Source organism: Carassius carassius, chromosome 25 (genome assembly GCF_963082965.1).
Source record: "Carassius carassius chromosome 25, fCarCar2.1, whole genome shotgun sequence".
Taxonomy (NCBI): Eukaryota; Metazoa; Chordata; class Actinopteri; order Cypriniformes; family Cyprinidae; genus Carassius; species Carassius carassius.
In genome coordinates this window covers 9,245,873-9,266,599 of record NC_081779.1, presented here as the reverse complement: position 1 = coordinate 9,266,599, position 20,727 = coordinate 9,245,873, and the positions used below count along the sequence as shown (strand labels likewise).

At 37.1% G+C, this 20,727-nt stretch overlaps 1 protein-coding gene across 6 annotated transcripts in view; it reads right to left on the bottom strand.

Moving 5' to 3' along the window:
• The window catches only part of LOC132104123 (plectin-like), an 85,977-nt gene that overhangs the window by 7,650 nt on the left and 57,600 nt on the right, over positions 1 to 20,727 (bottom strand). For all 6 annotated transcript variants that reach the window (XM_059509355.1, XM_059509360.1, XM_059509361.1 and 3 more), the window contains exons 6-31: positions 18,368 to 18,534; positions 16,223 to 16,338; positions 15,607 to 15,713; positions 15,391 to 15,510; positions 15,064 to 15,159; positions 14,808 to 14,935; positions 13,973 to 14,066; positions 13,700 to 13,854; positions 11,939 to 12,275; positions 11,657 to 11,737; positions 11,351 to 11,512; positions 11,124 to 11,228; positions 10,653 to 10,748; positions 10,390 to 10,515; positions 9,938 to 10,090; positions 9,466 to 9,620; positions 9,123 to 9,249; positions 8,367 to 8,550; positions 6,983 to 7,140; positions 6,618 to 6,796; positions 6,089 to 6,227; positions 5,616 to 5,972; positions 5,392 to 5,475; positions 5,210 to 5,314; positions 4,951 to 5,049; positions 105 to 3,449 (exon numbers count right to left, since the gene is read on the bottom strand). In XM_059509355.1, coding sequence (XP_059365338.1) covers positions 105 to 3,449; positions 4,951 to 5,049; positions 5,210 to 5,314; positions 5,392 to 5,475; positions 5,616 to 5,972; positions 6,089 to 6,227; positions 6,618 to 6,796; positions 6,983 to 7,140; positions 8,367 to 8,550; positions 9,123 to 9,249; positions 9,466 to 9,620; positions 9,938 to 10,090; positions 10,390 to 10,515; positions 10,653 to 10,748; positions 11,124 to 11,228; positions 11,351 to 11,512; positions 11,657 to 11,737; positions 11,939 to 12,275; positions 13,700 to 13,854; positions 13,973 to 14,066; positions 14,808 to 14,935; positions 15,064 to 15,159; positions 15,391 to 15,510; positions 15,607 to 15,713; positions 16,223 to 16,338; positions 18,368 to 18,534 — 6,975 coding nt within the window. The remainder of the gene's footprint in view (positions 1 to 104; positions 3,450 to 4,950; positions 5,050 to 5,209; positions 5,315 to 5,391; positions 5,476 to 5,615; positions 5,973 to 6,088; positions 6,228 to 6,617; positions 6,797 to 6,982; positions 7,141 to 8,366; positions 8,551 to 9,122; positions 9,250 to 9,465; positions 9,621 to 9,937; positions 10,091 to 10,389; positions 10,516 to 10,652; positions 10,749 to 11,123; positions 11,229 to 11,350; positions 11,513 to 11,656; positions 11,738 to 11,938; positions 12,276 to 13,699; positions 13,855 to 13,972; positions 14,067 to 14,807; positions 14,936 to 15,063; positions 15,160 to 15,390; positions 15,511 to 15,606; positions 15,714 to 16,222; positions 16,339 to 18,367; positions 18,535 to 20,727) is intronic.

Below are 20,727 nucleotides of genomic sequence, written 5' to 3'. Positions count from 1 at the left end.
ACAAAGGTTCAGAAGTTGTATGAAATCTGTTAATTGTTAATTAAGGGGTTTACGGATAAGATGTAAAACACTAGGCCACAGTACTACAACATATAACACAATACCTCTTTTGAATGTTTTTGTAAGTCAGCTGCCTCTTTTTTCAGTTTTTCCTTTTCTTTTTCAAGCTCTGCAATTGCTTTATGCAGATCATCAGCATCTTTTTTGCTTTGCAGCCTTTGTACTTCCAGTTTCTCAACAACAGTATGTTTTTCTGAAGTCTGTTTTTCTGTCTCTAGTAGGCGGGTTTTGATTTCATCTGCTTGTTTCTTGAATTTTTTGGCTTCGTCTTCTGCTTTTGACTGAGCATCACTTAGCTGTGCCACCTTGATCTTCAGTTTTTCAGCCTCTGCGGTTATCTCTAATTGCCGCTTGCGTTCAGCCTCTAGGGATTTCTGGAAACCTTCAGTTTCCTGCTCCAGACGTTGCTGCATCTGCTTTTTGGCCTCCATTAGCTTTTGAGCCTCTACCTGTGCCTGCTCTTTCTGTTTCTGGAGCTTTTCAGCTTCAGCCTTTAGTTTTTTTGCCTCCTGAATGGCTTGCTTTTTCTCTTCCAGCATCCTATCGGCCAGTTCGCTCTGTTTGGCAAGATCAGACTCTGCAATTTGTCGTAATCTTGCAGCTTCTTGAGCCTCAATGTTGAGCCGTGCTGCCTCCTCTGCCAATTTTTTCATGTTCTCAGCCTCTTCCTCAAGAAGTTTCTTTGTGTTGTCTTTATCTTTCTTCATAAGCTCTTGGTTTTCTTTTTCAATTTTAAGTTTCAGTTTTAGTAAGTCCTCCATCTGGATCTTGACTTTAGAGAGCTCATCCTCTACTTGAGCTTTCTGCTTCATAGCATCACTGACCTCTTGTTTAAGTCGCTTAAGTTCATCATCAAGGATTGATTTCTGTTTGTCTGTCTCATCAAGTTGCACTTTAACCTTCACTAATTCCTCCTCAACCGTAGACTTCTGCTTCAGGGTCTTTTCTGCAAGTTTTTTGTACTTGGCCATTTCAGCATCAGCCTCTTGTTTCTGTTTTAAAGCAGCAGCTTCTGCCTCAGCCCATCTGGAAGCTTCTGCCTCAGCCTCCTTCCTCAGTTTTTCAGCATCTTCCTGGGCTTTTGCCTGTTTGGCAGCTTCAGCTTCAGCTGCCTGCTTTTGACGCTCTGCTTCCTCTGCTTTCTTCTGCAACAAAGCAGCCTCTGTTTCAGCCTTGTCTTTAGCCTTTTCTGCACCTTGTGCCAGTTTCTTTGCTTTCTCAAACTCTTCCTTGAGTTTATCCTGAGCCATGCTGTCCTTATTTTGCTTTAGAAGAACATCTTGGGCTTTCTGTTCAGCAGCAGAACACTTTAGTGCAGCCTCTTTCACTAAAATGACCTGTTTCTCAGCTTCTTTCTCTGCAAGCTCCTTCTGCTTTTTGGCATCTTCTGCTATTTTTATAAGACGCTCAACCTCCTCTTGAGCAGCTTTGTGTTGCCGTGCTGCCTCTTCTTCTGCAGCTTGGATTTCTTTTACCTTGGCCTCTGCCTCTTTCCTTTTTTTCTCCTCTTCTGAAGCAAGTTTTCTGAATTTCTCTGCCTCTTCCTCTGCCTTCGCTTTGCTCTTTTGCGTCTCCTCTGCAATGCCCTTCAGCTTGTTAAGCTCAAGTTCAAGGTCCCGTTTGCCAGTTGAAGCTTTTTCGAAATTGAGTTTGAGAATGTGGATCTCCTCCTCCACCACTTTCCTCTGCTTCAAGGTTTCTTCTACGATTTTCTTTTGCCTGTCAAGCTCAGTGTCTGAAGACTTCTTTAGGTGATCAATCTTTTCTTCGATCTCTTGCTTATGGTGTGCCGCTTGATCTTCAAGAGCTTTCCTCTGGTAGGCCTCGTCTTCGGCTTGTCTCTTTAGACGGTCATTTTCAGCCTCCTTCTCTTTCAAAGCAATCTCAGCTTCAGTTTTTAGACGGGTGGCTTCGTTGATAGCTGCTAACTTTTCTTTGAGTATCACTTCAGCTTCTACTCTCTGGCGGGCAGCGTCTTCTTCTGCCATCTGCCTTTGTTTCTTTGCTTCTTCTGCAACTGACCTCAGTTTAGTTGCTTCCTCAGCCAGCTGCCTCATCTTGGCGGCCTCAGATTCAAGTAGTTGTTTGCTCTTTTCAGTGGTTGACATAGACTCTTTCTCAGCTTTGGATTTAATTTGCAATAGAACTTCCATCTCTTTCCTAACTTTGACCAGTTCCTCCTCCAGCTCTTTCTTCTGTTTAACAGCAGCATTAACATCATTTTTGAGACGCTGAAGCTCATCATCCAAGACTGTCCTCTGTTGTTCAGCATGCTCGAAATCTGCTCTTAACCGAATAAGTTCTTGCTCTGCTGCAAGCTTCTGTTTAGCCGTTTCTTCAGCCATCTTCCTTTGATTTTCCAGTTCATTTTCCGCAATCTCTTTCTGTTTAAGGGCAGCCTCCTCAGCTTTTGCTCTCTTCTTTGCCTCCCGTTTGGCCTCCTCCTTCTGTTTCTCCGCCTCCTCCTGAGCTGTAGTTTTCTTATTGGCTTCTTCCTCTGCGTGAAGTCGGAGCCGGAGAGCTTCATTAGCCTTCTGTCTCCATGTCTCTAGCTCCTTCTCTGCCTGCTCTCTCGCCTTATTTGCTTCAGCTTGCTGCTTTTTGAGATGTTCTGCCTCTTCCTGCAGCTGAATGACAATTACCTGTTCATTTTTGAGTGACTCTTCCAGTTTTGCAGTTATTGACAATTGTTTACTCTCAAGCTGAGTGGCTGCAGTCTTCTTAGCAACTTCCTCAACCACTTGAATTTGTCGCTGCTTTTCCAGCTCTGCTTGCTTCAGGTGCCTCTCAGCTTCCTCAGCTTGGAGCTTGAGCTTCTCGAGATCCTCGAGGGCCTTCTTCTTCTCTGTGGCAGCCTCCTTTTCTGCCTCTGATTTCAGTTTAAGCTCCTCTTCTGCCTTGCGTTTCTTCTGAGTTTCTTCAGCAACTTGTTTCCGAAGCTTCTCTGCCTCATCCTGTGCTGCCTTTCGAAGTTTGTCAGCATCTGCTGCTTTGTCCCTGAGTTGCTGAAGCTCTGTTTCAGCAGTGTATTTTTGTTTCATCGTTGTCTCCAGCTGAATTCGGATTATATGGATTTCTTCTTCAATTCTGGTGCGGCTTTGCAGGGCCTCCTCTACCTGTTGATTCTTAGACTTAATTTCCTGCTCCGAAATGCTTTTGAGCTCCTGTAGCTCTCGCTGGATATTGTGCTTCTGTTTCTCAGCATCGACAGCGACATCCTGTCGTTTGCTGACTTCGTCTTTCATTTTCATCTTCAGCTCATTTGCCTCTTGTTCTGCTTTAGAAATAGCTTTTGCGTGAGATTCAGCTAACTGCCTTTGCTTTTCTAGCTCGGCCTGCATCTCGGCCAGCTTTTTCCTCTCTTCCTCCTTTAGTCTTTCGGCAGATTTCTGTATTAGTTGAGGTAAATAGTAGGGGAAATAGAGACAAAGGTAAGCATTTAAGAGTTAGATATTACAGACGCATGTAAATACTTGTTGATGTAAGTACATGGACAAAGTTAGGGGCAGTTAGACTAAATAGTTATACTAAATAAAGATCAACTTCTGTAGTTGCAGAAGATTTATGAAGGATAATATAAAGTCACAATATATGGTATGCAAAATGAGACACAATCACTTGACAAAACAACACTACAAAATGGCATCATGCTAATGAGGAGTTATTACTGGATATGGCTTTTTAACTACATAAAACTTGATGTTGCTTACATATTGAAAATCCCATCTTGTGATTTTGAACTTTGTATTTTGAATTCTGAGTTTTGATTTTATTTTAATATTTCACATCAGTGTAAATGTTTACAGAAGTTGTTATGAACTCTTTAATAAAAGTTGCATAATATTAAAATTTTCCTTTTAAAATTTTCACTGAAGAAAAAAGTATTTGAAAATGTATATTTAAGGTATTATCATGCATACAACAGAAAAGCTTAGTGATGCAGCAAAAAAAAAAAAAAAAAAAAGAATGATACCATAAGGGGGAAAAAAGAAAAAAGAATAGTTCTGATGAATGTCAAACAGTGTAGATTTTGACAAATAAAATAATATATATTAATGCACCTATTATTTAATGTATTTCTATATAATGCAAATGTAATTAACAGGGGGACTGGAAGAGGATGAACATGCATTTTGTGGACAATTTACCTCTTTAGTGCCCAAACATGACAAACATTCATCATGATAAAGCACTGGCAAGCAGTTTAGAGAAGCAAACAAGAAAATAAAGGTTAGAAAAGAAAATGGAAACCAAAATTGTGTAGAAAACAACTACAGAGGAAGGAGTGACAGTCAAGCTGAAGCATACTTAGAGGGAAAATCAACAATCAGAGGACAAAGTAACAATGGATAAGAATACTGCTTTCTATTTACAAAAGCAACAGATAGAACCAGGAAATTAAACTCGAGAAAAAAATCAGGCATCCCTGGTTCGTTGCATCATACATTAACATTTATTCTCTGGATGAGAGAATATTTTGTGTTTGCTTCAGGCTAAAGGATACCTATACTAACTGAGAGCTCACTATAATAGAAAAGAAATATTGAAACACCTCCATAATAGTAAACCGATAATGAAAGACATACATTGTGAAAGAAATGGGATGTGCTGCACCACTAGCATTATCATTACTGAAGACCTGTGAGCATCTTAATCTGTTACATTTTTTATTTTCACAACTTTTACCTCTAGCACATGACCAACAACAGCAAATTTCATAATTGTGTCACTCTTGAGAATTTTTTTTTAACTGTGTCTCTTATGCCTTGTATAGTGAAATGAAAACATATTTCAGATGTCCATACATTCATAAATTGAACGACACAGGGTTAAGTTAGTGAGTTAAAGTTAGTGCTAGACTACTAACAGACTTTAGGTTTTGACACTTACCTCCTCATCCTCTAGGCGGCGCTGTGTCTCAATGATGAATTTAATATACTGACTCGAAAGAGTCATCAGCTCACTGTAGCGTGTTCTCAAAGTCACATACTGAAAGATGTTGTTGAAGTTACATGGCATATCAAATATGAAATACAATCAAGAAATTAAAGCCCAAGTACAACACTCTAAGTTAAACATACAGAATGTAAATAAATGCATTTAGCAGAATGAGATTCAAAAGCTTATGAATATCACACATCAAAGGTACCTCTTGTATTATGTCATCAGATGCAGACTCCATTTTAGTTTTCTTCAGAGGAGAAGCGATGGGCTCCACCGAAGCTTTATACATCACCAGCTGAAGCTCATAATCCTGGATGAGAACATTCAGTCAGACTGCAACTCAGAAATCATAACTCATAAAATAAACATGCAGCGACATTCACACACCTTTATGGCGTCAATGTATGCTCTAGCATATTTCTGGCACTCATCCACCTTGTTCTTGTTCTTTTCAATCTCTTCAAGCAGTTTCTGTACAGTGGATGGACATGACAAAAATAAAATATCAACTACAAGATTTTCTAACAAAATCTTATAGGATATTCATTATATAAAGCATTGAGAAGTGAAAATGAATCAAAACCCTGCATGTCATATAGACAGATAATTACCTTCTCCTTTTTCAGCTGCTCTTGAAGGGCTTTGCTGTCACCTATAGGGACAGCATAAAGTTTGTCCTGCCTTTGCTTGGCATCTGCTATCCAGCGGATAAGCCACTCATAGCTCTGTTTGTAGGCCTGCATCTGCCTGTATAGAAGGTCAAGTTCTCGCTGCCTTAGCTCAATCTGAGCAAACACAGCCTGCCAGCGATCCTTTAGACTGCCCACCAGCTGTCTGTAGTGCTCTAGCTCTATGTCCCTTTCACTGTACAACTGAGACATCCGATCATTCACCGCCGTAGCCCTCTGAAGCTCCTCTTCCAGGCAGTCAAACGTGGCTTGCTTGCTGTTTGCTTCTGAGCGCAGTTTCTAGGGTTAAGAAAACGATCATGTTTGTGAAGTCGCGTATCATTCAAATTCATATTGGTAACCACAAAAAACATTTCATGCATATGTTTGTTTGTTTTTTGTGAGGGAGAATGCACCTGGATCTGTGTTTTGTTGGCCTCAATGTCTTTCTCATTAACAGGAACTTTGTTTACGTCACGCAGTTGGTTTTCATACTTGTTGAGAATGTCTTCAGCTCCTTGTGTGCTGCGGATTACTATATCAATGGTCTTCAGCCTTTGTGGACAAAAGAAATAGAATAAGCTTTATTTTATATAGAAAAGACAAAAAGATGGGGAAAAGAAAAAACTACTGGATACTACTTCTAGAAAAGCTGGTGTCAGTATGATTTTTTTATTAATCAAGGATGCATTCAATTAATCAAATGTGACAGTAAAGACTTTTAGTTCTTTAAAACTTTCTATTCAACAACAACAACATGTTTCCACAAAAATGTATTATCAATGTATCAACATTGATAATAATAAGAAATGTTTCTTGAGCACCAGTGATTTCTGAAAATTCGTATAAAAATGAAGACTGTAATGGCTGCTGAGATTCTGCTTTAGGATTTTATCTTTTTTTTTTTTTTATAATGGATTCAAATAGAAAAGACTTGAGTCTCACTTGTCAAGATACACAGAGGAAAGACTGTAGACATGCTCCATCTTTTTCTGGGTGATGTCAATTTCTGAGCGCAGGACAGGGGCAGAACTGGACTGCTGAGATGTGGCCAGCACTACTTCACTCTTCTCCACCATCTTATCCAGGTCCTTCTTTATACCCTCCAACTCAGCCTGCAGTTTCTGTAGGATGAAGTGAGAATAAACAAATATTAAAGCATGAAAGAATATATATTAGGATTTCAAATGACTGCAGTTGACTTGTGCAGGCTTTTTATTTAAAGGTATTTCTTCAACCAAAAAGAGCCAATTCAAAGATATCATGTTCAAACAGATATAATATATATTTAATGCAGTGTTTCTGTAGACCTTCTGTTCAGTGGCTCTCTGTGCACAGGCTTTGAGAGGCTCCTTGTCCATCAGCTGTCTGAGGCGGTTCACCGTGCGGCTCTCACAGCCTTCTAGTCTCAGTCTCAGGTCCTTTATTTGGGTGATGTAACTCGTGCACACTGACTCATCCTGTTCCCCTGGATAATTAAAATACTTAGTGTTCAAACAGCTCAAACTGATCCTAAAATACAATTCAAAATCAAAACCACACACAGATCTATTATGACTGATGAGACCTAGAAGTCTATGTTGTATCTACAATATAGGCATACTACTGTTCAGATGTTTGGGGTCAGTCAGAATTGTTACTGTTAATACGGTAATGGTAAACGGTAAAACTATTTCAAGGGAACTGTTTCTGATTTTAATATATTTTAAAATGTTTTTTTATTCATGTGTTCAGTCTTCAGTGTCAAATGATCCGTTAGAAATCTGTCTAATATGCTGATTTGGTACCTAATAAAACATTTTTTCTAATTATAAAAAGTGAAAAGAAATGTGCTGCTTAAAAACAGATGAAATCTGTGAAAAGCACGAATCCATTTTTTCAGGATTCTGTGATGAATAGAAAGTTCAAAGGAGCTGTCTTTATTTGTAATAGGAACCTTTTATTACATTATAACTCTTTACTGTCAATTTTGATGATTTTAATGCATCCTTTCTGAGTTTAATTTAATTTATTTCAAAAATCGAACTGACACCAAACCTTTAAACAGTAAAGTATGTTTTCACATGAAATCAAGCTGACATAGTTAGAAGCATTTATATTCAAGTGCTTGTGTAGAGAATGTCTCAAGGCGTAAAGTAAAACAGTTCATTTGCACACTTTTAAGTACGTACAGTACATTTCAAAATGTCAAATAGTGATGAAAATCTCAGTGGTGTGGAAATGTCATCACACAAGTGAAAAGACATGCTCAGAAACAGCAACACACACTGCTCCGTTAGCAACACATTGGAGTCAATGGGGATGAAAGCAAAATGTTTATTAATAAAGAAATCCACACTGTGATCTTTACCCGGTGCGCTTCCCTTTTGGATGGCAACAGGTTCTGAAAAATAAATCTTGCAGTCATAATGTGAGGTGGACGGAAGGTTCTATCCAGAATTTTCAAAGTGTCTTGTCATAAAAACACTTGATCCAGCAGAATAGCAAAGCTCTTGAAATTCCGTAAAGCCTTTGTGTTGCATCAGGCATGCAGAAAAATCTGCAGCTGTGCTCAGGGCTACACTTTAAAACAGGGTTGTTTCTGGTGCCAACACAGCTTTGTCTGTGTGCAATCCCATTTACTTGATGAACAGTGAAAGCGATGAATGGTTTCTATACATACAAACAAACCCACCACCCCAACCTGACACCTACCTTGTTCAACAGAGCGTAGCAACTTATCATAGTGTTGAGTGGCTTTGCTGTAACTGTTTTCAGCTTGCAAGCGATCATCAGCACCGAAGAGCTCAGAATCCTGACTGTCACGCATGAAGGCCTGATAGTGCTCCTCCAGTTTCTTCAGGGTGAGTCGATATTCCTCTACTCTCAAAGTCTTAAACTAAAGAAAATTAGAGAATAGAATATGTCACCTAATTAATATTGATGAGTGTTTGTTTATATTGTAATTTTTCAGATCATTCATATGCCTCTGCATGCAATGAAATAATGCATAATAATGTGTTCTTTAAAGTGATGTATGATATATCAATATAATATCAATTATCGGTCAATATTAGAGCTTTTATTTCTGATAGCAAACAAAATATATATTGGCCGATACTGAATATTTAATTGTGCATGCTCAAATGAACAACTGTTTAAAAATTCAGAGTCCGTAAGATTTTTTTATGTTTTTGAAAGAAGTCTCTAAATCAAAATATACAAAAAACAGTAATATTGTGAAATATTATGAAAATTATATTTCATTATTATATCATTATAATATTGTGATGCCTAAATTTACAATAGATTTTCTTTTAACAGAACTGATTTTAGGCATGGAATTTTATTGTAATAATTTCCATCATTTATATATATATTTTTATATTAGTGCATGTGAGTTCTAGTATTTCGTATCAAGACTTTGAAAGTCTCTAAATACTGAAAAAGGGGTGTGCATGTGTTAGTTACCATGATTAAATTCCAGGAGTTGATAAGCAGGATATCTCGCATGAGGTATTGCCAGGACAGCAGACTCTTCATATCTACATGCAGCTTTTGCCAAAGGACCATCAGCCTCTGCAGACTCGCGTCTAACCTGAGGTTCAAAACAGAATTAAAGATAAGATGGCAAAGCCAAATGCTGATCAGAAGGATTCGCTTTATACTACAACATTTGCTGAAACCACACATCTCGAGTCAAAAGTCAAAGGAAAAAGGAGTAGGAGGAATTTGATGAATTTGCTGCTAACTGAAGAAAGCGAGGTCAAATGGGACTAGACTTCCGCACTTGTATCAGGCTGTACTGTCTTACCCAGAACTGATGTCCATGGCCTCTTTGTTGGTGGGAGGGATGATAAAACAGATGGACGGTACTGTGGCCTCATTTCCACTCGAGTTTCGCACTTTCCACTTGTACGGTTGGGAGTTGTTCACCAGGACACACTCGTCTCCTTTGTGTACTGTGATCTGGGTCAAAAGGATGAAGGATGTTAATTCTGTAGTGATTAATATGGATTACATTTTGTATTTGATAAGTGCAGTTACTAATAGCAAGACAACTTATTGGGTGAGGCTGATTGCTTAGCCTCTGTAATAACAAGATATTCATACTTAACTATAATTTAATATGGAAATCACATGTGACTCCATTTTTTTTAAAGCGGGTGACATAGCAAGGCAAATAAAAAATGTGGTTGTTGGTGTCTTCTTAATATTACCCCCAGGATTAATTCAGCTTCTTTTATTACCAATGCACACAAGAAAACAAGCGACAGAGTGTTTACCTCCATTTGTTTGAAGTCACAGACAGCCTGAACGTGTAGTTTGCCTTTGACAGGGTAAGTGGTGTTCCTCGGCTTCAGCTGGATAATGTTCTTGGCTCTCCGGTTGAGACCCTCCAGGTGTGTCTTGAATTCTTTTAGCTGTTCTTTTTCCTCCTGAAGACCAGAGAGACATATACATATATATATATATATATATATATATATATATATATATATATATATATATATATATATATATATATATATATATATATATATATATACACATATACACACACACACACACAATCTAATCTAATCTAATATATATATATATTCATTTCAAGAATTTAATTAAGAGTCTCAAAGGATCTCTAGTCTCATAATCTGAATGGCCAAATACATAATCCCCCAGCCCTAAATACATTTTGGTGTTTACTGCTTAGTAAAATCCCAGTCATATTCACACCCACCATTGCATCCTGTAGCAGATCCTCTAGACGTGTGACCGTGATAGAGCGCTCACACACATATTTCTTCTTCATCATGTCCTCCATCTTCTTCATCCTCTCTCCAGCCTCTTTAACATCTGAGAAGAACTATAGAAAAGAAAAAAGAAATTGGTTAGGATAACTGGTTAATTTTGATCAAACTGAAGACCTGTTTGCCTTTCTCCATGGTTTCTCAATTGTCATCCAGAATCTTTACAAGCATTAAGTTGTATTAATGTATGTACCTGGAAGTAAGATGTGTTTTCTTTCAGATGAGTCTCAATGCAGCAGCACAGCTGAAGGATCCAGCTCCACTGAGTCTGGAGAGCTGCAGTGAAAGCCTACAGAGGAACAGATTACAACCATTAAATCACAGAAATTCTGCTGAAATGCTAAAATATTCACATTGACACTACAATGAAAATCTGGGATTGAAAAGATAATTGAAGCTTGGAAAAAAGAAAGTTACAGAACCTTAAAAAACGAGACAAAAAAGACACTTTACAAGCGCAAACGGATTAAAATATTAAAGGTTCTGCAGAAACAAGTTAAATACACTTTTTTATTAAATTAGGTACATAAACATTTATTACTCACATTATTTAGCTTTTTTTATCAGCTCTATAATTACATGACTCGCAAAAATCAAAGACTCATTTTAGTATTTTGCTTTGGAGAAACACAACTAATAAATGATTAAATGTACAATTTTGTACCTCCACAGTTTTCCTGGCAGGGTGGCCCTCTTTTAGCAGTTTGTCTCCAGTCATCTGGACATTGTTCACTCTCTTCTCTCTCTGTTCAAGATCTCGCATCAAACCCTACAAGATATCACAGGAGCATCAACCGTTATTGTCAAATGCAAATAAAATGGCATCATAGCATTAAAAAGGAGCAATTTTAGTGCAGGTCGTATCATGTTCGGATATCTTGGGGGTCTTACAGAATAGGTATCTTTCTTGGCAGTCATGTTGGAGTTTCGGTCGCTCCAGTCGTAGTTCACTTCCTCCTCTTCTTTCTCATTCAGCCACATCAGCTCTTTTGTGGCAGATACAACAAAAGCGTGCAGCTGTTCTAAACGACGCAGCCGTGACTTGGACGCATTCTGAGATGGAACAATGAGAATTAATCAACTAATAAATTGGCAAATTCTTGGCAAAGTTTTGTACATTATGAATTTGCTGTGAAGACATTTTAAGATCCATGATTAAGATTCAACAAAGGGATCAGTGTGTATTTAAGAGCATACCAGCAGTTTGGCGTATTGAAGGTCCAGTTTGCCCAAGTATTCTCGATAGGCTTCCTTACTGACTGACTGAGTCAACTGATTCTGAAAGGGGGGGAAATTATGTTGGTTTTGTGATGTTAGCTTTTCATATATTTTTCATATTTCACATGCAAATAAGATTTATATATACAAATCTTAAAGAGACAGTAGCAAAAACCTGTAAAACCTGTAAAAAGTTCAGGGAAAACAGTATCTACTACAAAGGTGTAAAATTTCAATTTTCATTTTTATGCATTGAATTACCTCATCAGCCCGTGCACGGTCAATCTTGCATTTGAACTCTTCAATGGACTGATGAAGACCACGCTGGCTACCGAGCTGAGACTCCACAGAAGGCAGATCTTCGCCCCACTCTGCCCCATCAATGCGTCTCTGGTTGTCCTCCACCCAAGACAAGAGGTCCTGAATGTACTTGAGAGTGACTTCGTCAAGCTCAGGTCTTAGGCGCTGGGGAGACTGCTGTAATGTTTGGACATGGGAGATCTGGGTCATGGGTATCTGCGACACTGTCACACCTGACTTCAGACGCAGATTAAACTCACTGCGCAGGTTAACCAGACGCTCATGGAGACGGTACACCCTGAGAGAACAAAGAGAGGACAGTTACTGATGCAATTACAAAGAAGCAGTGATGATAAATCATTTATTATAGATATTATTAGTTTAATTGTTGTTTAATTGCTATTTAATACATATTGTATTTATATTATATATATATATATATATATATATATATATATATATATATATATATATATATATATATATGTGCTGTCAATCGATTAAAAACTTTAACTAGATTAATCACACATTTTTTCTGTGATTAATCGCAATTAATCGCAATAAAAAAAGAAATGTTTTTGTACGTTTTTAATATATTTTTTAATGTAATAATTTTACAGTTAAATTTAAATACTTGTTTAAATGGCATATTTTTATGAATGAAGGCCAGTATTACTGATATTAACACAGCTACTGATTTTAGTTTTTTTTACATTTATTATTAGGCTTCAAAAATATAACAGTTTTTAATTTAAGTTAACTTAAAACAATGCTAACATAAACCCATAATAAATGTCATTTTCTCTGTTCCCTTTGTTCTTTAACTTTACTGATAGGAAGCTTTATTGGCTGCTGTCCCTTTAAGAGCAGACAGACACGCGGATCTCACCGTTTATATACTGTCTATGGATCTCGCCTCATTCTCTCACAACTCTTTTTGTTCATTTTAGACTTTATATAAATCATTTAAGATTGCTCTTATGAGGATAATCTACAAAACTGGCACTTTGGGATGTTTATTGTTAGTTCAAGCGCTTAAGAGAACTGGATTCTGGCGCCCTGTCTATGCATTGTGTGTGTGTGTGTGTGTGTGTGTGTGTGTGTACGTGTGTGTACGTGTGTATGTGTCACATAAGGGCATTCACAGACAGCGCATTCTCTTTTGTCTTGCCGTGCTTGAAATGTTTAAAAGCATTTAAATGAATAAGAGCGTGATCATATAATTTAAAGCTAGCCAACGGATGGCAGAAAATACGGATGCTGCGTTAATTGCGTTAAATATTTTGACACGTTAAACCAGACAAAAATTAATCGCATGCGTTAACGCGTTAACGTTGACAGCAGTAATATATATATATATATATATATATATATATTTTTAATTGTGACTTTAGCATAATATCTTCTGCAAAGCAGCTTTCTTAGATATTATTTATTTTATTTATTTATTTCTACATCTTTAATGGCTATTTAATAAATAATAAACAGCTTTTCAGAAGATACCATATTACAACTCAAGGCAAGAAATTATTATGATTTATTTATTTTAATTATGATTTTTTTTTTATTTCTTTACAATTTTAAAAATTTCAAGGCATCAAGTTGCCCTAATTTTAAAAAGTTACATATGAATGATTAAATGAATAAATGGTAAAGAATTCCTATTACAATAATATACAGTATGAAGATGTTGCTGAATTTCTGAATTTCTATTATACTGACCGCCTGTACATCTGTTCTGCCTGTAGATGGCGTCCATCTTTGAGTAGTTGAACATCGTTGAAAAGGTATCGGATCATGTTTTCAGCCTTGTTCAGATCTGTCTCTATATCAGATGCATGCTGGATAGGCTTTCCCGCACTCTGCAAACGTATGTCCTGCAATAAAAGCAAAGGATAATTATAATGCTATTTGCTACAGGTTTTTCTTCTTTAAAGTCTTTGGATTCAAATAAAGGAATTAAATGGAATAAAAGGAATACGATTTATATCTCACCATCTGTAACAGTGTTTCCACCTGGTTAAGCTGTTCCTCGCACAAACCTGACTCCATTTGCACTTTACTGACTATTCTCTGCAAACGCTCCAGCCTGTACATGTAACAGACACACAAATACTCTTACACACTCTGCATAATTCAATACAAGCAGAACCGCCATAAAATATTAAGAATATAATGAGTGGACAAAGACTAAAGTATACTAGACAATATTCAGACTTTACAGGCATTTAAAATCCACTAGAAAAAAAGTCATTCCAATCACTCACACCCTCCTCTCACGGAGCAGGTACTCCAGACCATGGCTGTCATTCATAAAAGCCATGACTAGTAATTCTAATAATGCTGAATCCCAGTATAGAGATTTTCTCCAGAGCAGAGGCGCATTGAATCGGCTATTGATGTTAAGAAGTGCTTCTGATCAGGCTCTTAAAAAGATTGCAGATAAGTTGCAAGGCTGTCTTGTGACAAATATTTTTTGAATATGACGCCCCGTTTGCTTGTGAGAATTATTTTTCAAGATATTATCCATTAGAATGGTTGATGTTTCTTTTTAGGGCAAGTGTAGATCTTTATTTTTCTTGAAACATAACTTAAATGAGGTGACTAAAACTGTTTGTTTAGATTCAATTTAAAACATTAGTCAAATCTGAGCACAACGGTATCATACTTTTTACTTCATTAGCTTGATACTTTTTGACCCATATTACTATTATTATTATTACTGCAAAATCCCCCTGTAAATAGTTCAGATTATACAAATGAATCATTATACAAACAACGAATTCATAAGGAGTTCTGCAAATAAGAAGTTAATCCACAGATTTCTCACCGTTCAAACTCTGAGCGCAACAGTTTCTCTCGTTCCAGAATGGCTATGTGCAGGCGGCCCCACTCCTTCTCCACATCGATGGGGTGGTAGCTGGGGGGAACCTTGATTTGACCCGCCTGCACAGCACCCTGGTGCCAAACAAACAACGTGCATAAAGTCAAATCTTGGTAAAACCATGTTAAGAAAACTCAAAAACCCAACAGGATTGTACTACACACTTGTTTAAAAGACAATTACTATAGCGAATTTGATTTACCTCGAAAGACTTGTAAATGAGCTTGGTGCGATTTTTGTCAGTTTCCTTGGCTGGTAGTTCAGACTCTTTAAATTTCAGAAACTGACGCCAGAGAACCTACAAAAATAAAAAAGAAATGGTCATATCACTTTCTTTTTTTATAGTTTGAATGTTTTTCTTATACTTAAAAACACTTGCATCTGTGCCACAAAATAATGACATTATAGCTTTTTTTATACATTTTATAATTACTTCTATCTGGTAAACAATAAAAGTAAATTACTGTACCATATCATAACTACATATGTAAATATGCATGATCATTAAACCATGGATCGTGGGACTAACCTCAATTTCCTCATAGCTGGAGGGGAACTTGCGTTCCTCAAACACGAGAATGTGATGTCTGATCCACTGGAGTAACATGGTCACCAGCTCGTAATATTCCTGCCAGCGCAACTCTAACTCCTGTACACGTCATTAAAAATTCATTTCAATGAATACTGACCATCTCAATGTCCCATGATACCTGTATAATAAATACTTATATTTTCAAACACCCACATTGGCCTTGACTCCATCACGAACGTCAGGAACTCTTGGCATAACATCATACAAAGAGGACACATATGTGATGATGGACTTCTCATCTGGGTGTGGCACGTCTACATCTGAAGAAAGGAAAAACTAACTATTATCATTATGTACAAAGGTAGGTAAATAAATCACATGATCACTTTTAGAAATCATTTTAGTATGCTGATTACTTTTAACAACGTCAAAAGCAGTTGTGCTGCTTAATATTTTTGTGAAAAAAAAATGTTTTTGTTGGATTATTTGTTGAATAGAAAGTTAAAAAGAACACCATATATTTAAAGATTAATTTTTTGTAACATTATAAATGTATTAACTGTCACTTTTGATCAGTTGCATGCATCCTTATTGATTAAAAAGCATTAAATTATATAAAAAAAAAAAAGAATCTAAGTAAAAATTTGACTAACCCCTAACTTTTGAACAGTATTGAAAATTACTCAACATCATAAAAGTAAAAGCACTATTGGAAAACTATTAGAAACAATAATTTAAAAGCCCCTTAAATCCACTAGGACCCCTAAGATCTACTATTTATAAATGAAAGAAGAAGGAAAATCCAGAGGGGTGTTTTCTGCGTGTTTACCTTCAGGATCCAGCAGGCGTGTGACGCCCATGTCTCTCTCTGCTACGCCGAAGGCTTGCTCCAGATTCTCCAGGTTGGTTTGTCTGTACACCTTATTCATGTCAATCAAATTTGGCCTACAGCAAAAGACAGGAGACACAGAATGCAGTTAGAGGTGGAGAATGACAGGAATATAACTCTAGAAAGGAACAATGGAAGAATCAGTAACAATCATAAATGGAAAAAAACACACTTTAAACATTTCAATGCATTGATTACATAAAAATACACCATGCATCAATTATATTCTGCCTGCTTTTAATTAAATTTTTAACAGATACTGCTCATTTTGTTAATTATTTTGCATTTGATTATCTGCTTTGTTGAAAGAAATAATTTCCATGTAGCAAACAAAAAGTCCTATGAATAGAATAGAATAGAATAGAATAGAATAGAATAGAATAGAATAGAAAGACTTTAATAATCCCCAAGGGGAAATTGTGATGTCATTACAATTGTGATGGAAATTGTGATGACATGAACTGTGAACCTTTACAATTGATATTTTACCTAAGATCTCATTTTGACGCACACTTGCAGATCTTATATTTAACTGCTCACTGTTAGGACAAACCTGGAGGCTGTGTAAACATCTGTGACAGTATCTGGCAAGATTGATACTGTACCTCTTCATCCTGTACCAGGATTTAAGCCTGTCTTATGTGACTAAGTACTCACTCAACAGCAATCATTGCAAAACAATTAAGGTAAAACACTTCGTGCACACACAAGCAGCCTGTTAACTACATGAAAACCTGAAAGTTCAGTAAAACTGCATTTTATGGCAAATAACAACTAAACTAAATAAATAAAATAAAAAGTCAGTGAAATTGCAAAAGCTACAATGACAAAGGCAGAATTGCTTTGCTTGTTTTTTCAATAATGTTTTTAAAGAAACAAAGCATTCATAAAACTCATTGACTGTCTGTGTGAGCAGGTAGCACGGTTGGCCCCTGGGAAGCTCGGCATCTGAGACGAACACGTTTCTGTAAGAAAACCCATCTCTACTTAGGGTGGAGAGCCTTTGCTCCATGCCATGTTCAAGATCTTTACTCTGGGATCCACCACTAGAGCAGGCACCAGGGCTGATAGACCCCTGGCCCGAATTGAATGAAGTCTCTGATGGCACATCTTCACCCAACATGACCACCCGGTCCTCCAGTTCACTAACAGATCCATGGCTGGTCAACGTACTGCAACTCTTCCTTGAGCGTAACTTCTTGAGACTGAACATTTTGTTGGATTAAATCAATCAAATTCCCATTCTTTAAGTCATTTACAGAGGGTGCAGGTGGGTATTCTTGTCCAGTGAGAAGAAAGTTCCAGTCTCAGTCCTCAGAGAAACCGGCCTCCAACTTGTCACGCATCAACCTTTGAGAGCTTCGACTAGGTCTTCTGTTACCGCTACTGTTGCAATGGCTTTCACACACTCACACATCACCAATTTGCAAGCAAGTGGGAAGGCGAACTGCTTTCTATTTGCTCAAATCTCAAGAGTCCTCTGTGTCTGATAGAGTAGGGTGAACCTGAGCTTTGCAGCTGCACGCTGAATGATAAAAACACACCCTCTGGGGATCCATTCAGATTCAACACGCCCTTATTAAAGGCTTCAGGTTTCCAACTTTTTTCATAAGTGCCAATTCGAGCATACTTGGACTTAATCCCGCTAAATCTGATGCCAACCCAAGTGAATTTGTTGCGGTTGAGAGGTATTTGTATGAAGTCTGCATGTATGACAACAAATTGTTGTGCTCTTGAATTTTCAAACAGGTCAGCCTACCTTTAAGTATGGCATGACAGATCACAGTTCCTGTCAAACATAGCTTGTTAAAATCAGGATTTAGTACTAAAATTATAGACCCGTCAAGGGGCAGAAGGGATCTGTGACTTGACACTGCAAATACAGCCAGCAAGTCTGGAGATGAGCTTCATAAACAGCCCGGAGATACAAGGGTGTGTCAACTATTTCTCACTTCTCAGATGCCAATTTTACTAAATAAACTAAAAAAAAAAAAAAATCTGTCTCTTTTACATGAGGACCATTGGTTAATAGGTCACGAGAATGTGTTCCAACAACCATTTTCCCTATTTGCAAGAAGTTTTTACTTGTGTTTATGGATGATGGCGTTGAAGAGCTTGCCATCTTTCCAGCTGGTGGTGAAGTTATCGCACCGCAGGCCATGGTAGCCCTCCACCATCCGCTGAGACCACAAGAGCAGCTTCTCCTTGGCGGTCATATCATCTGACTGACCGTTCACCTGGATATCAGAAATCTGACGGAGCCAAGGAAGATAGTGAAACAGCCAGGAATGTATTATTATATGTATTATTATATTAGGAAATAAACTAGCAGACTAATGATATACATACTCAATAAATTATAACTACAAGTTTCATAGTAAAATAAAATGAGGCATAAAAAGTGAAACGGAATCAATGCAAATATGGTTTCAATAAGCATATTCTGTATTAGTATTAGTATTCTGCTGATAGTGTCACATGCTTTGAATGGTTCTCTACAAACATATACACAAAGGGTATAAAGTATGCACTCTGTTCAGTAAAATGTATAGTTTGTTGCTTTTCCAATAATAATATGCAATCATATAATGCTCAGGGAAAATTTTATAGCATTTCATAATTTAAGTTTCATCAAAAAAAGAAAGAAAGAAAGAATACCTAAAATACCCTCACTGTTGCCAAGATACTATGGACAATCATTGTGGTAAGCAGTGATCATAAGATTCACAGATAATAAGAGGATTGTTCAAATTTTTGCCTGTGATTTTGCATGCGTTTGTTTCTCTGGTGACTCATCATCAGGATTCTCCATGGGGTAATAACCGCTCAACGGCTAAAATCAAGTTTCCTCTAATAATATAGTATTTTGTAGGGAAGTCTGGATGATCTAAACCTCAAAATCCTTACATTAAGGATGTACGTACAGAGTGACTCATCCTTGCAACATAGCTTTACAAGAGCATTTAAGGTCCTTTTCAAGGAAAAAATTCTTTATGTCTCTATTTTAATAATATTTCTTGTGATGACTATAAGTTCAACAATTCAAACTTCAAATTGTTACAAAGTTAATGTATGAATAAAGAATAAAAAATTGAGATCTGGTGCCAAACACAACAACTTCTACAGAGTGCGTAATTTAAGCTAATTCTGCATTGCTGCGACCAATTCTGGTATATTTTTATTATATTACAAGCTTTACTCTATATGAATTCATAACTATTTGTTTAACTTTAAGTTTATTTAATATGTATGTCCAGATAAATAACTATACTTTGTTGAAAATAACAAAAATGTGACCTTTTTTAAGTCGCCCAAACGTTCTGTACAGCAAGCTTTTGTAAACTGACAAATTTTTTGTAAATCGGTTGTGCCAAGATAAGCACTTTAAAAAAATTATAATAATAATAAGGAAAAGAAAACAATTAAGATGCATTCCCACCACCAAAAACTCCCTGAAGGGAAGATGTGAGTCACCAACCGAAACGTACACCATCTCAGCCCATAATCCCCCACAGGCCTAACTGTGACATCAAAGACGCAGGCTTCGGTTTTTATTTCCCAGAAGAAGAAAAAAAGTACAAAAATGTGCTCCAGTCTCCTCGTGAGACAAAACATTGTGCAGCAGTCCAAAGACAATTGAAACAGGTTTTGTTTGACAATTTTCTTATGAATAAAAATCAAGTTTGTGCACAAATTAACACGAGGTCATGTGTGAAAATACAACACATTCTAGTCCTGTTCTGGGGGTGTTGTTTTTTTGTACAACCCGAATTCCGGAAAAGTTGGGACGTTTTTTAAATTTTAATAAAATGAAAACTAAAGGAATTTCAAATCACATGAGCCAATATTTTATTCACAATAGAACATAGATAACGTAGCAAATGTTTAAACTGAGAAATTTTACACTTTTATCCACTTAATTAGCTCATTTAAAATTTAATGCCTGCTACAGGTCTCAAAAAAGTTGGCACGGGGGCAACACATGGCTAAAAAAGCAAGCAGTTTTGAAAAGATTCAGCTGGGAGAACATCTAGTGATTAATTAAGTTAATTGATATCAGGTCTGTAACATGATTAGCTATAAAAGCTTTGTCTTAGAGAAGCAGAGTCTCTCAGAAGTAAAGATGGGCAGAGGCTCTCCAGTCTGTGAAAGACTGCGTAAAAAAATTGTGGAAAACTTTAAAAACAATGTTCCTCAACGTCAAATTGCAAAGGCTTTGCAAATCTCATCATCTACAGTGCATAACATCATCAAAAGATTCAGAGAAACTGGAGAAATCTCTGTGCGTAAGGGACAAGGCCGGAGACCTTTATTGGATGCCCGTGGTCTTCGGGCTGTCAGACGACACTGCATCACTCATCGGCATGATTGTGTCAATGACATTACTAAATGGGTCCAGGAATACTTTCAGAAACCACTGTCGGTAAACACAATCCGCCGTGCCA